The following is a 15299-nucleotide window of genomic DNA, read 5'->3' on the forward strand; positions in this document are numbered from 1 at the left end:
CAAGCCAGACACTAAGGGCAATGTACTGAATCTGAGGAGCAAGAAAAATGAAAGTGCACCTGCAGTTAAAAATATACTGTTTAAACAGAAATGTATATAAAATTCTTTATGAGCTTACCAATTGAAGATGTATATCCCGTTTCCCATGTAGAGACCAACTTAAAGCTCCAGGAAAGAATCTACATTTTAAACAGAATGACAGATTATTTTATTTTTTAGTGTTAGCAGCAAGACTTTGTATTGCACATTCTTGGGAAAACGTGACTTCTCCTGGGGAATTGTGATATAGTAAAATATGGACTATCCTTGCAATGGAAAACCTTTCACACCAAGTATGTACACAAGGGAAGCACCAAAAAAAGAATAGGTATTTAGAAATTTGGTAGCCCTTTTTAGCACACTCCAAGGCAGAGGCCAGCATCTTTAGCTAGGTTTTCTGAATATTAACCTGCTCCTGAATAGTAATGGAAGATGTAGTATGTTAATGTTAATACTCAGTCTGTATTTAGACAAAACCATAAATTAAACCCTCTGAGCCACAGGTGCCATTTTTCTGGGTGGGTGCTCCACCCTTTCTCCATCCCGAGGCCCCACCCCCCTTTGCTCCTCCCCTCAGTGACCCGCCCTCACTCCACCTCTTCCTGCCCCTGCTCCATCCCTTCCCCTAGTGCCTTCTGCCCACCGCCAAACAGCTGATCAGTGGGGGCTGCAGAACAGCTGATCGGCAGGGCCCACTAAACAGCTGATCAGCAGGGGGCCGGTGGGTGCTGAGCACTCACTATTTTTTTCCATGGGTGCTCCAGCTCTGGAGCACCTACAGAGTCAGCACCTATGCTCTGAGCAGTCATGTATTGGAAGGCCACTAGCAACTCTTGGAAGCCTCTTGTTAGAAATCTGTCCCGTGAATTAAATTATTTTATGAATTGCCATGCTGGCTCACACTAATGGTCCATTTAATCCAATATTTTGTTTCCGATGGGACCAGTAGCAGATACTATTGAGGCTGCTCTGCAAGTATATGGACCATGATTCATGTACCTGCTCACCAGATGTGATATACAGTTATGTAGGGAGCCCGATGTGAAAATTTTGTTCTGTGACTTATGTAGAAGAGGCTGAATATATAAGGAATACGGTATTAAAAACGCTATGATGATTATTGCATGGCAAATATGAAAAGAAACACGTCTTTAAAATCACTCACTCTGATTAGGTGGCACACTTTCTTTCTGTGTCACATATACTGCTTTGCATATCAAATGCACAGAAAAATCATTTTGAATCTCTGCAGAGTGCTTAGACTTGTTTTTTAAACTTCAGCAAGAGTGTAAGTCTTTAAATACATTTTATTGTTTCTCAACACCTCTTGAGACAAGTCCAAGTTAATTAGATTGTGAGCCTGCTCCAAGGGTTATGTATTAGAGATTCTGATATGCAGTTCTTGTACTTTTATGTCAGCTTCCAGAATTTTTTTCTCCAGTATCCTCCTCAGTTTCCCCTTTGATTTTCTATAAAACACTTTTGTCTGGCACAGCACCACAACCCCTCAAACCCAAACCCTACCAAACCCCTGAATCTTCCAGCACAGGACTCCTTTTCATTGTTAGCCTCATAATTGTAATGACCTTATGCAAAATTGGAGCCCCCGTCTTCAGCAGTGCATGGAGAACCTGAATGTGAACTGTCCTCCTCCTTCAGGCCCACTGGTGGAGGTGGAGGGCTTGACTTCACTATCCGCCCGGATCGGCGGGTAGAAATCAATCTCTTGGGGATCGATTTATCGCGTCTCATCAGGACGCGATAATCGATCCCCGAATCGACGCACATACTCCACCAGTCCAGGTAGGAGTAAGCGCCGTCGACGGGGGAGCCGCGGCGATTGATTTGCCGCCGTCCTCACAGCAGGGTAAGTCGGATCAGATACGTCGAATTCAGCTACGCTGTCCCCGTAGCTGAATTTGCGTATCTGAAATCGATCCCCCCACATAGTGTAGACATAGCGGGAGATCTGGCCTTTTGATGCCTCCTGATTGGATCTACCATTGGAATAGGAGAGCAAAGGCAGCCCTTGAATTGTTATGTCTATATGGTAGAGATTCCCAATGTGCTTGTGCCTGGAGTTGACTTTGTCACATTTACATCATTGTTCTGTTCTACTTTGGCCAGTTTGGGTTGCTTGATAATGAAGCAAAGTACTCACTTTCCTTTCTCCTTGCTTCACGCTGGTCCTGGAGATGTGAGTATTACCTCCTCAGTATCTCCAACCTCTGCTTGCCTCAGAAGGGAGGGTCCAAACTTGACAAGTCCATACTCCAGCCCTTTATATGATAGCACAATATGCTACTACTGGGCCACAAAGCTGACTTGAAACCTAAAATTACACCTGGCGCTAACAATACCCGTGTGTGTGATAAGTGTTGGCAAATGTAAAATTTTTAAATGACAACCACACTACTAATTTCCCGCAATTAAAAAAAAATATATTTGACAGACAGTATGCAAGGAAAATCTAATCTAATCAAGCAGCTGTGCAGTCTTGAGAGAGCTTCTTTCTTATATGAATATAACTAATTTAGAAACGTGCATAAGTGGAAGCTGAATAAGAATGAGCAACAGCTGCCCATACTGCTCTGTGTAGAGTGACTGTTGGCAAATATGCAGAGTCATATCTTGTAGACTTCATTGGAGCTTGCTTTTCTGTGTGACATACCCAAGGTAATGAAACCCAATATCTGATGAGACTATGTTATCCCTGCTTGATTTTCAATATGAATTATATCAAGCTTCTACTGTATTTGGTCAATTTACTGCATATTCTATCGAACTTAAAATATATTTTGAGTTCACTATACTTCATATTCATCCCATTATGCTTTAATAAGTTCAAATGTAATCTTTAATCTTTTGTCAAAATGAAAAAGTTTCATTTTATTCAGTGCAATATACCTTTTTTTTCAGGGGGACAAGTATTACTAGTAAGCTTTTTTATATGCTTCAGTAATTCTATTGCATTATACAAGCACTTGATAGGAGATGTTTATCAACATTTCCATTATACAATCTGATTTGTTGGGGTCTTTAAGTTGGCTGCAATTTTGTATCAAATGTCTATCAAAGGATTCTGGGAGTAACCATTTAAACATGTGACTGAAAACAAAATCTGGTCATGGTTTATGCTGGTTTAGTTTAAAGGCTCAGTAGCTTATGCTGTCCCAATCCAGTTTTTAGGATTTAAATCAATGCTGGGGATCAGGGAGTTCTCAAGCTCATTGAAGTCAAAGGGAACTATTATAGAGAGCATTTGTAATCTGTCCATGCCAGGCTTTGATCTAGTTGTTGCACCAATGGATTTGGGAGCCTGGATTGCTGGGTCCTATTCCTAGCCCTGCCACTGACTCTCTGTATGACTTTGGGCAAGTGATTTAACTTCTTTTTCCCCATCTGCAAAATGAAGACAATACTACTTACCTACCTCACAGGGTTGTTGAAAGTGTTAATTAATTAATGCTTGTAAAGTACTGGATGGAAATGCACTATACTAACGGGAAGCATTATTATACTATGTAAATATTAACTGAGATTTTTTTTCTTTCTTTTAGATTATTACTCTAAGAGACTATATTCCAAAAATCATTGGCCCAGAGGCTTTTAATCAGTATCTTGGTCTGTATAAAGGCTATGATCACAGAATAAATCCCACGGCTTCAAATGTATTTTCTACCGCTGCTTTTCGATTTGGTCATGCAACAATACACCCAATAATAAAGAGACTTAATGCTCAGTATCAAGATGACCCAGACCTCCCAAATCTTCATATGCATGAAGTTTTTTTTAGTCCCTGGAGGCTCATTAAAGAAGGTATGTTTTTATGTGGACTACATCTTTTCACATTATTGCAGCATTTTCCAAACCTCTTCCTAATTGCATTTCAAAATCTTATAAAATCAAGAATATTCATTTAATTGCATCATTGGTTCAGGTTGTTGAACAGTGCCCAAAGAATTAATGTCAACCGGGACAATTTATTCTTGTTAACTAGTCTTTTGAAACACACAAACAACGTTTATTAGAAACATCTAATTCATCTCATATAATCAGTCTGTTAGCAATGTTTCTGCTGTCTTAAGAAACAGACAGTGCCTCTTAACTGCATTATTATTTTCTTTTCAAAATGGAGCATATCATTATTTTGTTTGAATTTAAGGTGAATCATCTTAAAAATGTAGAGAGAAAAGTGCATGCAGAAATATTTAGAAAATTTATAATTATTTTGTTTTCACATGTACTTTGACACTGCATTGGTTTTATGTTTTAAAGGAGGTTTGGACCCTTTACTAAGAGGTATTCTAGCAAAGTCAGCAAAACTACTGATGCAGGATCAAATCATGAATGAAGAATTAACAGAAAAGCTCGTTGTATTGTCAAATAATGGGTCATTGGACTTAGCCTCATTAAATTTACAGCGTGGACGTGATCATGGACTCCCAGGTCTATTACTTTTTTCTAGATTTTCTATGCTAATGATTCAGACATCACTACCTGTATTTGTAGCATACTGTAAATTTACCAACATGGTTATTAAGTGAAAGCTATGTCTAGTTAAACAGAGACGTTACAGCAGTCTCTTTTAGGAATACACAACAAGAGTAAAAAGTAGCTATAATGAAGACAAAATATTCAGTAGCAATAGACATGAAAACAACCTCCTTAGTTTGAAAGGGACAAACCATAATGCAGGGGGTTACTGTATGTATCTGGAGTGGCTTTTTAGTAACTATGACTTTTATTAGAATTGGTCAACATTTTTCAAATCTCAAAATTGTAAATTTTATTTAAAAAAAATCACAATTGTTACAATTTTCCCCTATGCTTTTCAATGAGCTCTACCTATTAGGTTTTTTCTAAAAAATAAAAGACAACCATAAACCTTCAGTTTAAATTATTTTTATTTGAGCTTAAGGAGAACAATATGGAGAAAGAAAAGTCGTCTCTATGGGTTGCACAATGTAATTCCCACTTCAGGTAGACATACAAGCACTAGCTTTGATTGTGCTAGTGCACTAAAAATAGCAGTGTGGCCACGGCAGCATGGGCAGCAACCTGAGCTAGCCACTCCAGTACTGTCCCATCCGATATCCGATGTATGTACTTGGGTTGCTAGCGTAAGCTGCTGCCCATGCTGCCACAGCTGACTTGTTATTTTTACCATCCAAGATCAAAGTTAGAGCACGTATGTCTAGGCGAGCTGGGCATTACATCACTAAGGACAGTGCAGACGTACCCAAAAGGAAATTCATAGTGTGTGTATGTGTCTCTTCTGTCTCTGCAAACAGGCATAGCTCAGAAATGGAGAAGTGCAGTGCACAGAAAACAAAGGCATTGAAGTGTCTAATGCTCAGTGGCTGAAGCAGACATGGGGCAGTCCAGAGCCATGATCAAGTAGTGTGTGGGTGGTCTAGTAGCCAGGAGGGCAATCAATATTAAAACTACTCCCAAGCAATGGTTGGCATTCTTTCAGGGGGTCGGTAGCTGGGGGATCCAAACCAAGGGGCGAGGTGGCAAGGCAGGGCAATGCAGCAAGGCAGTTTAGGCAACAACCAGCAGGCAATGGCCTGATGCTCAGACAGTTTCCTCTTCCTGTTGGGATCTTTATATAGGCCAGGTATCCCATGGAAATGCTGTCTATCCTGCCAATCAGGGAGTTGGGGTGTGGCTGCTGGAGCTGTAGACACTTAGCAAAGGCTGCTGGTCAGGGGTGGTGATTCATCATTACCACTGTAGTGTGGAGGCTACAGATGCCATCTAAGGACCTCAATGGGCCTCGTTTTGATACCGGTTTCCTGACATCATCACAGTTACATATGCTACCAATGCCCTTCTTGAGAAGTATCATTAGATGCCAATGATTCACCAAAATGGTTTTAATAGTTGAATTTTTCCAGACAGAGAAAGAGAAAATGTTATTTTTATATTATGAAGCAATTCTCATCCTCTCTCATTTTCCCTTGTTCTGGTATCAGCCTGACACACTATAACCTCTACTGCTTGTACTGACCTGACCCTGTTTGTGTCTGAAATTTGTTCTTCATTCACTCATTTCATTAATTCTAAGAGGCAACTTTGCAGCTTCAGGCAATGTAGTAAGACTTTCACAGAGCAGTTATTTTGAGGCCTATGTTTCTTTCTCTTTTTCCCTTTAATTAATTAAAAATTAGATTCAAGGTACAAACGAATGGGCTAAGACTTTTCATTCTAAGATGCACTAGCCATAAACTTTTGAATTTTCCTTTTGCTCTATCATCAAGTCTTCAGAATTTTTAGAAATGGAAATGTTATTTTATGCCTAGTTTTACCTTCATTAACATAACGTAGCTTCAATATATCTAAAATGCCAGATCTTGCTACCTTACTCACACTGACTAGTACCTCACTCTGTGAATAGGTCCATTGATTTCAACCAATTTTACTAGGTCTATTTTCAGAGGGAGATGCTAGTTGGTGTGAGTAAGGGTATCAGAATCTGGCTCCTATAAATGAGTTAGTTTTGGGTGCTATGTTAAACTGTCAGATTTCAAGGCTAATCTCTCTATAAACTTAATATCATTAGGTTACAATGACTGGCGAGAATTCTGCGGTTTACCAAGACTGGAAACTCAAACTGACCTGAACATGGTAATAGCTAATAGGAAGGTAGCTGAAAAAATCATGGAATTGTACAGCAATCCAAACAATATTGATGTTTGGCTTGGTGGCCTAGCAGAAAACTTCCTCCCAGGTGGTAGAACTGGCCCACTGTTTGCATGTATAATTGGAAAGCAAATGAAAGCCCTGAGGGAAGGTGACCGGTAAGTTTATTTATATTGTTTATTTGTACATAGCACCTCAAAGGGTGCTGGGCACTTCACAGATATGAGAAGACAGGTCCCTGGCCCTTATAAAAACATTATGACAAAAGAGGGAGGAAAGAGGAAAACGTACATGCATTTTATCCCCACCCCCACCGCCACTTTTTATTTGTTCCTTAATCCCTTGTTTACCAATTTCTCTTTTTTTTTCCGGAACCTTCTCTCTATTCTTCCTTTCGTTTGTATGTGGGAATGATTCCTACCAGCAAGGAGACCATTCCTATGGCACATTGTAAATGAACAGCAATCCCATGCTGCTATTCAGCAAGCTGATTCCTCCTGCACAGCCCCTGTACGAGACTTAAGTGGTGCAAAAAATTTTGTGCAAGTGTGAAAGTTCATCCTGGGAAAACAGAGTTTTACCTGTATAAGAACTGCAGGCTCAGGCTCTGAATGAACACAAGATTCAGTCATAGTAACATAAAAACAGTCCATTTTTTAATGAATTTTAGAATCAACTGGATTTTTTTTTATAAGCAGATGCAACTTGTAGACATGAGGAATGTGAAAAAGGGTCCACATGAACAAATACAGCTGGATTCACTCCTGCCAGTCCTTAAGGAACTAATCCTGATTCACCTGAGGAGACCCATTTTATATTACTTATTACATCATTAGGGCCAGAGTCTCATTTAGATTAATTCTCTTTTCACACCCACATTAAAGCCCCTTTATAGTGCCGGAGTGATGTGACATCTCTGTGAAGTACATAAAAATCTAGCCCATAGGGTTTAAATGTGGACTTTTAAAAATTTTAATGAACTCAAAGAATGAAACACAAAGAATGAAACATTGTTAAATGCTGTGCCATTTTTATGATCATGACAAACAGTTCACACAGACTTGTTTTAAACACCATTTCAAGTCTTCTGAATCGTTTACAATTTTACTAGCATTAAATAACTGTATGAGAATGTTAGATATGATGGTTTTTATTGTCCCTTATTTTGAGTATATGAAACATATCTGAGTTTAAATAACAACATATATGCTTAATTCTTCCATCTTTCTGACTTTTCCCCCCTTAAGTTGGCTTCTTTATCAATTTAACCTCTTAAAATAGCAATCAAATGCAGTGGTTGTTTGGCTGCTAATAATAAAAACACTCACTTCCTTCCATTAAGTTTGAAAAACCATTGGACTATAGCGACAGCACATAGTTTTGAGCAGGTGGGACTTAGAGTGAATGTTGGTAAAACCGAAGCTATGATAACTGAGCAGGTGGGCACACCATAAAGGAAATTACAGGCAGAGAGCTTAGAAGAGTGAAAGAATTTAAATTCCTAGGTTCAGTGGTTGCTGACAAAGGTCCTCCTGAGCTTAGTCTGGAGAAGAGAAAAGTGAGAGGGGACATAACCATCTTCAAGTAAGTAAAATGTTATTATAAAGAGAAGGGTGATAAATTGTTCTCCATAACCACTGAGGGGAGGACAAGGAGTAACAGGCTTAAATTGCAGCAAGAGAGATTTCGGCTAGACATTAGGAAAAACTTTCTAACTGTAAGGGTAGTTAAGCACTAGAACAAATCACCTAGCGAGATTTTGGAATCTCTGTCATTTATCTCCATCGTTAGAGGTTTTTAAGAACTAGTTAGACAAACATGTCAGGGATGGTCTAGATCAGTGGTTCTCAAAGCCGGTCCGCCGCTTGTTCAGGGAAAACCCTTGGCAGGCCAGGCCGGTTTGTTTACATGCTACATCTGCAGGTTCGGCCGATCGCGGCTCCCACTGGCCGTGGTTCGCCGCTCCAGGCCAATGGGCACTTCAGGAAGTGGTGTGGGCCAAGGGGTGTGCTGGCCACCATTCCCGCAGCCCCCATTGGCCTGGAGTGGTGAACCATGGCCAGTGGGAGCCGCGATCGGCCAAACCTGCAGATACGGCAGGTAAACAAACCAGCCCGACCCACCAGGGGCTTTCCCTGAACAAGCGGCGGACAGGCTTTGAGAACCACTGGTCTAGGTAACACTTAGTCCTGCTTCAGTGCAGGAGACTGTACTAGATGACCTATCGAGGTCCCTTCCAGTCCTATATTTCTATGATTTCTATGCCTGACATTGTACTAATGCTGCTTGATACAAATGAGCGAGCTGACCCCAGTTCTCTGTGATAAAAAGATGCCAATAAAGTTGAAAGGTTTAGTGTTTAAGGGTACATCTACACTGCAAAAAAAAAAAAAAAAAAAAAAGATTGTCAGCAAGATTCAGAGCCAAGGTCAACTGACTCAGGCTCACAGGTCTCTGGAATGGGGGTTAAAAATAACAGTATGGACTTCGCTGCTTGGGCTGGAGCTTGGGCTCTGAATCCCAGCAAAGGGGGTGAGTCTCAGAGCCCAAGCGGCAACGTCTTCACTGTTACTTTTAGCCCTGTGGTACAGGCCGCAGTCAGCTGATCTGGGCTCTGAACTCACTGCCATGAGGCCTTTTATTTTTTAGTGTAGACATACCCTAAAACTGTAATTTGACCCATCCTAATGTATGGAACCAAGATTTGACCAGACACAGGAAAAGAAATCATTATGCTCTCCACCATGGAAATGAAGATGTTGAGATGGTCAAATGTTAGGACACGCTGTAATAGGAAATAAAAGGAGATTGTGAGGAACCTAATGCTGGTTGCCCCAGTTGAAGACAAATATAGTGAAGCTATGCTATGTTGGTATAGACACATCCAGTGGAGACCTGAAAGCAATATTGGTAGGGTGGCCCTTGTGATGATCATGGACAACCAATAGAGAGGCCAAAGATTCATCCATGGATCAAATATCAGTGGACCTTAGTGAGACTAACTGTGCAACAGCAAGATATACAATCATGAGTTTTGGAAGAAGACTATAAAATTTGTCGACTCTGAATAGGGAAGCATCAAGAAGGAGGAGGAAGAAGATTGTATAGGCGGGCTGGGATAACAAGTTGATTGATAAATACTGAAGAAACATGTAATGTTTTGTTTTGGTTGTCACCCCTCTAGGGGAGTGAAAGGAAAAATCTATTTTTTTTAATTTAGTGACTTTGGTTTAGTAATACAATGCTTAGGTAACCTGATGATTCATATATTAATTGAGATACCAGTTAACAAGGAGTTCAAGATATCAGTTCCCAGATATTGATTTAAGATGATAAATCAGAATTGAGCAAGATTTCTGACTGGTTGAACAATATCCTGTTTCTGCTCCATCTGGAGTTACTCCTTTTTCCCTTGCCTTTTCTTATTCAGATGCTTCACCCTGTGTTGGGATTCAGAAAGAGGCAAAAATTCTACAGCTGATCTTTTGGCTGTCTGGTTGTAGACTATACTATGGCTTGTCATGTCTGAATTGATACCCCTAAGATGAAAAGTTCCCTCTCAAGCTAATTTATATATATATTGGTGATGTGTCCTGTAACATATATGTTTAACAAATTCTGTATTGTGGAGACATGTAAGTTACAAATGCATAGTCTGACTACTGGTGCATGTAACACTGAGCGTGAGGTACAAGCAACTTACATTCAAATTTATCTTCTAAGATTTTACTTTTATATTTATTATGTTTGATTAATGAAAAGCAATAACTGATTACCAAGTCTGCATATATGAATAGTGATCATCCTTGTGCCGAAAATATCTCCATTCTTTATGGCTTGGAGGGTATCTGATTTCCTGGTGGGAGGAGGTTGATAGTGAAGAAGGGAAGAATTCAAGAGCAGTGTCAAATTGTTCTTCCCCACTCAACCTTCTGAACACACTCCCACGCCCCCCCCACCCCCAGTTCATTATTCTAATGGATAACTTCCTCTTCTGATGTCAGAGCCACCTCTTTTAGATTCCCCTCCCCACCCCTTTTACAAGATGATTTCATCCTCTTGATTTTGCTAATTTTAAGGGATGGTTCTTAAGGTGCCCCTGTCAGGGAAAAAGGGTTAGACCTTGGTCCTGCTAAGTGCTGAGCACTCCTGTAAGATACTAAGCACGCTCAACTCCCACTGACTTCCACAGGAGCTGGGGATGTTTAGCATGTTGCAGGAGAACTGAGCACTTTGCAGGATTGAGCCCATAGCCAATTTTACATTGAGCACATACATCTTCAACCAATGTAGTTGTTGTTGTATTGCCGTTAGTACAGTGCATATTCCTTAACTGTGTTTTGATTAAATGCTTATTTTTTGTCTCATAATAATAGTGCACTCTGCAAACAGAACTAATTAACACCTCTAATGTAATCTTTTTAACAAGCATCTACCAATCTTTGCAGATTTTGGTGGGAAAACAGTCATGTTTTCACAGAAACTCAAAGGCATGAACTAAGAAAACATTCTTTGTCCCGTATAATCTGCGATAACACAGGCCTCTCAGAAGTGCCACCTGATGCCTTTCAACTTGGGAAGTTTCCTCAAGATTTTGAGTCATGTGACAATATACCAGGAATAAATTTAGAAGTGTGGCAGGAAAGCAATCAGCAAGGTAATCTGAGAATTAAATATCTTTATTAAATGGGTCGGAAGAATGGTCCAGTGGCTAGAGAGTTGCCCAGAACTTGGGAGACATGAGTTCAAGTGCCTGCTCTAACACAGATTTCCTGTGACATTAGGCAAATCACTTCATCTCACTATACTTCAGTTCCCCATTTGTGAAATAATACTTCCATACTACACTGGATGTTTTGAACATAAATACATTAGTGATTGTGAGGCATTGCAGTAATAAGGGCCACATAAGTACCATAGATAGGTAATAATTGTACAGTACTCACCATTAAAAAGTCAACATTTAACAAGAGTTACCACATACTGATATCTTAAATACTGTACTTAGGCCCTTAAAAGATCCTGCTTATCTTGAGGCACATGAAAAGTCCCACTGAAGTCAACATAGAGTAGACATGGAGAGTGATGTGCGAGAGATAAAAATAGTAAAGCTGAAATGTACCTTTAACTCATAATGTGTCCTTTTTATATTTCTAGAGGAAACATGTGGATTCCCAAAGGGAATAACAAATGGAAACTTTGTCTATTGCTCAGAATTTGGAAAATCCATGGTGATTTACTCATGTGAACATGGGTACCAACTCCAAGGAGAAGAACAATTAACCTGTACAAGCAGAGGATGGAATTTTCAACCACCAGTTTGTATAGGTATCTGTATTCACACATCTGATTTTTTAATGACCAAGACTAATACAATTGACCAAAAATAAAAATTTCTTATTATTTCCTGTTAAAAAATAAACTATTTCAAAACTCCTTTCCCTTTCCATGTTCTGGCAGCCATAGAAGCTGTTGTATATGGTGAAAAGATAGCTAACCTTCTGAGGTGGTATTGATGGGCCTCCACAGCTACTTCACACTTCCCTTCCCAGGTGCAGAATCTCAGAATCCCTTCCAGTCCTGATCCAGCAATTGGGCTTATGCAAGTGATACCAAGGGAAACTAACTAGTAAAACATGAACTATTAAACTAGCATGAAGCTATGTAGCTCCCACTGGGAATCTCTTAAGGGAAAAGAAGTGAGAGTTGTAAATTTCCTCTTCCTACAGCCAGAATCATAACAACAGCTAGGGACTGTTCCAGGCAGTTTTCTGGTGCTGTTTCAGTGGACTCTCTCCTGTACATGACTAGTACAGTACCAGCAGCCTATGCATCCAGCCAGTAAGTGAGGCAAGAGCTACAAAAAAAAAAAAAAAAAAAAGGGAATTTTCATCTTAAAACAAAAAGGCAAAATGTTTTTGTTTTGATAATAATAAGCCCCAACAGGTTTACTGACATGCTATAACTATTGCAGCTTGAAACATACAGCTGATTGAAAAATGACAAAGACATTTTTTCTTGTTCATTCAGCAATTTTAATGAATGTTTATTGAAATTTTCAGGGGCTGGCTTTTGTTTATCTATCTTCGTCTTCCCATTTCTCCCCTTTCTCCCCCCCCTCTTTTTTTTCTTTGGAGGGAAGGAAATGGGGAGAGAGAGAAAGAGAAAAGAGGGACCATTGCAAACATTGTATTAATGGAATTTTACTATATATGAGTTTACTTTATGCAGGATTCCACACACTCTGTGTGCTCATCTTTGTGAGTTTATATAGACTCAAATGGTTCAGACTTCATGAGAACACTCCAGAAAATGAACCCCGAAAAAGGCCATGTTTAGGAATTCTTCATGGAGTATGGTGGCAAATTAATTTGAATGCAGGTGCTACAGCTGATCTTCAATAAGTCTGTTTATCAGCATGTCTATGGAAGTGGAATAAAAAGCTTTTTACTTTAATTGTAAGCCATATATAGAAAAATCAAATGAAATTTGCAGCTTTCCCCTTTATTCAAATCCTACTTATCCTCTGAGTTCCACCCACATAAATACCATATAAAGAAATAAAGCTGTTAAATGAATTATAATAATTCTTTTTCAATAGATTAATGTTCTGGCAGCAAACTGAATAAATAAATTACATGAATGACTCATTTCTTGTCCTAGTTTTTGTTAATATGTTAAGTAATGTCAACAAAAGGCTGTATATCTGCTATAGGAAAACAAGCAGTATAATAAACACTGCATTTATTAATAGAAAACCATCAAAACACCCTTAATGCAGATGCTACTTGAGTTTTACAGTAGGAAGCTCTTACTTTGTTACATGCCTGTCTGGGCAGTGTGTTAAACATAGTACCATAAATTAAGAATAAATCAAGTATTAAATAAAGAAGGCATTTCTGAAGATGGTTTCAAAATTACACACATTTTTGGAAGAAAAGGGGGGTCTAATGGCAAGAGTATAGCACTGGCAACACTGTACCCTAGGGGAAGGTTCACAGGAAAATTGAAAGCACCAAGAAGTTTTGTGGTGAATGTGTGTATGTGTGTGTGCAAGATTATCTAATGTTATGCACGGTGCTTTCAGAAATTCAATAACTTGCGGTTTATAACTTGGAAATAACTATAGCTTAACTTTTAGTGAACAACCACAGATTATTTGATGACTGCACTAGTTACTCTCTTCTCTCTCTCTCTTTTTTTTTTTTTTGTCATTTCCAGCAGTAAAAAGTTACACATAATTGCTTTGCAATTTTGCCCACATATAAGAAAGGAGTAATATTGACATTATTGATACATATTTTATTTTTAGTTCACAAATATCCTTCTCTTTGGAATACCTGTTACAGACAGTTGGTGTGTACAAAAATGTAGTGAATGAGGCTATTAGTTTCTGACTCTCTGTTATCAATGTGTTTCCACGTTATAGATATCAATGAATGTGAAAACCAAATTAATCCATCGTGCCACACATCTGCTAAATGCATTAACACCATAGGCGGCTACCAGTGTGTTTGCACAGATCCTTATGAACTGGCAGAAGATGGAAGAACGTGCTTAGGTAATGTAATGATCCCTCCGTCCATTAAAACTGTTCCAGTGGTCTGGGTGTGCAAATTGTAAACCTTGGGTCAAAAATGATTTGTTATACAAAATATGTTGTTAACAGATTAATATATATAATTTCACACACACACAAACACACACACACAGAATGTAAACAATCAGACCTATAAAGATACAGTCAGATTTTGTTGGGCAAAGTCAAAGCATTGAGTATATACACACAGCAATCATCCTTCAAATCTACAGCCTATAAACCTTATCGTTTTCACTTTTCCTTTGTTATGCCCCAAGATAGTATTTGACTCACTACCTATCTGAGTCAGATACTAGATAAAGAATACTGATATTACTGATGTAACATTATCAAGTCATTAAAGTTAAAGTGGAAAGTTTTTAAGAGCAACATGAAGCTTTAGAATACACAAACTTCCCTTTAAGAGAAGAGATGCAGTAGTAATAATAATTATCTATGGGTTGTAGCAAAATGCTTGCACTTAGTAAGTTGTTAAGCCTATGGAAGCTTGAATATTCTAGATTTCTCTTGGTCGGTGTTTAGAAAACACACTCAATGTGTTAGATGATTTTCTCTCATTGTTTGAGCAAAATTCAGGATGCTAACTTCCTCTTCTAACCTGAGCTGCGGAGAGAGAGAAGCAAAGAAAGCTTCAAGCTTTTCACAGAGGGAATACCTCATGCATTAATAGAGAGGTTCAATAGATTCACAGATTTTAAAGCCAGAAATGACCATTATGATTGGTCTGATTTCTCGCATAAACAGGCCATACAATAGTCAATCTCCATACAGTCTTTATAGCCCATTCAATCCTAGACCTCTATGCTCAGACAAATGACAGGAGTAGTTTATGTGATTTACCCACCTATGTATTGAGTTAAGGCAATTCAACCATTTCCTATTGGCAAATGAGATGAGCTCAATTTAGCCTTGCTGGTGCATGAGGGTGTGAATTGCTATCCCTGTTCCAGTGAGGAGATCTGCATCTCCATCATTGCATTGTCATCTTCCCCTAGAGTTTCTGCTGGGGAAG

At 39.0% G+C, this 15299-nt stretch overlaps 1 protein-coding gene across 1 annotated transcript in view; it reads left to right on the forward strand.

Moving 5' to 3' along the window:
• The window catches only part of TPO (thyroid peroxidase), an 83741-nt gene that overhangs the window by 39596 nt on the left and 28846 nt on the right, over positions 1–15299 (forward strand). The window contains exons 8-13 of the mRNA XM_034763865.1: positions 3600–3858; positions 4318–4488; positions 6608–6845; positions 11136–11344; positions 11845–12015; positions 14117–14248. Of these exons, the coding sequence (XP_034619756.1) occupies positions 3600–3858; positions 4318–4488; positions 6608–6845; positions 11136–11344; positions 11845–12015; positions 14117–14248 (1180 nt within the window). The remainder of the gene's footprint in view (positions 1–3599; positions 3859–4317; positions 4489–6607; positions 6846–11135; positions 11345–11844; positions 12016–14116; positions 14249–15299) is intronic.

Source organism: Trachemys scripta, chromosome 3, assembly GCF_013100865.1.
Source record: "Trachemys scripta elegans isolate TJP31775 chromosome 3, CAS_Tse_1.0, whole genome shotgun sequence".
NCBI lineage: Eukaryota > Metazoa > Chordata > Testudines > Emydidae > Trachemys > Trachemys scripta.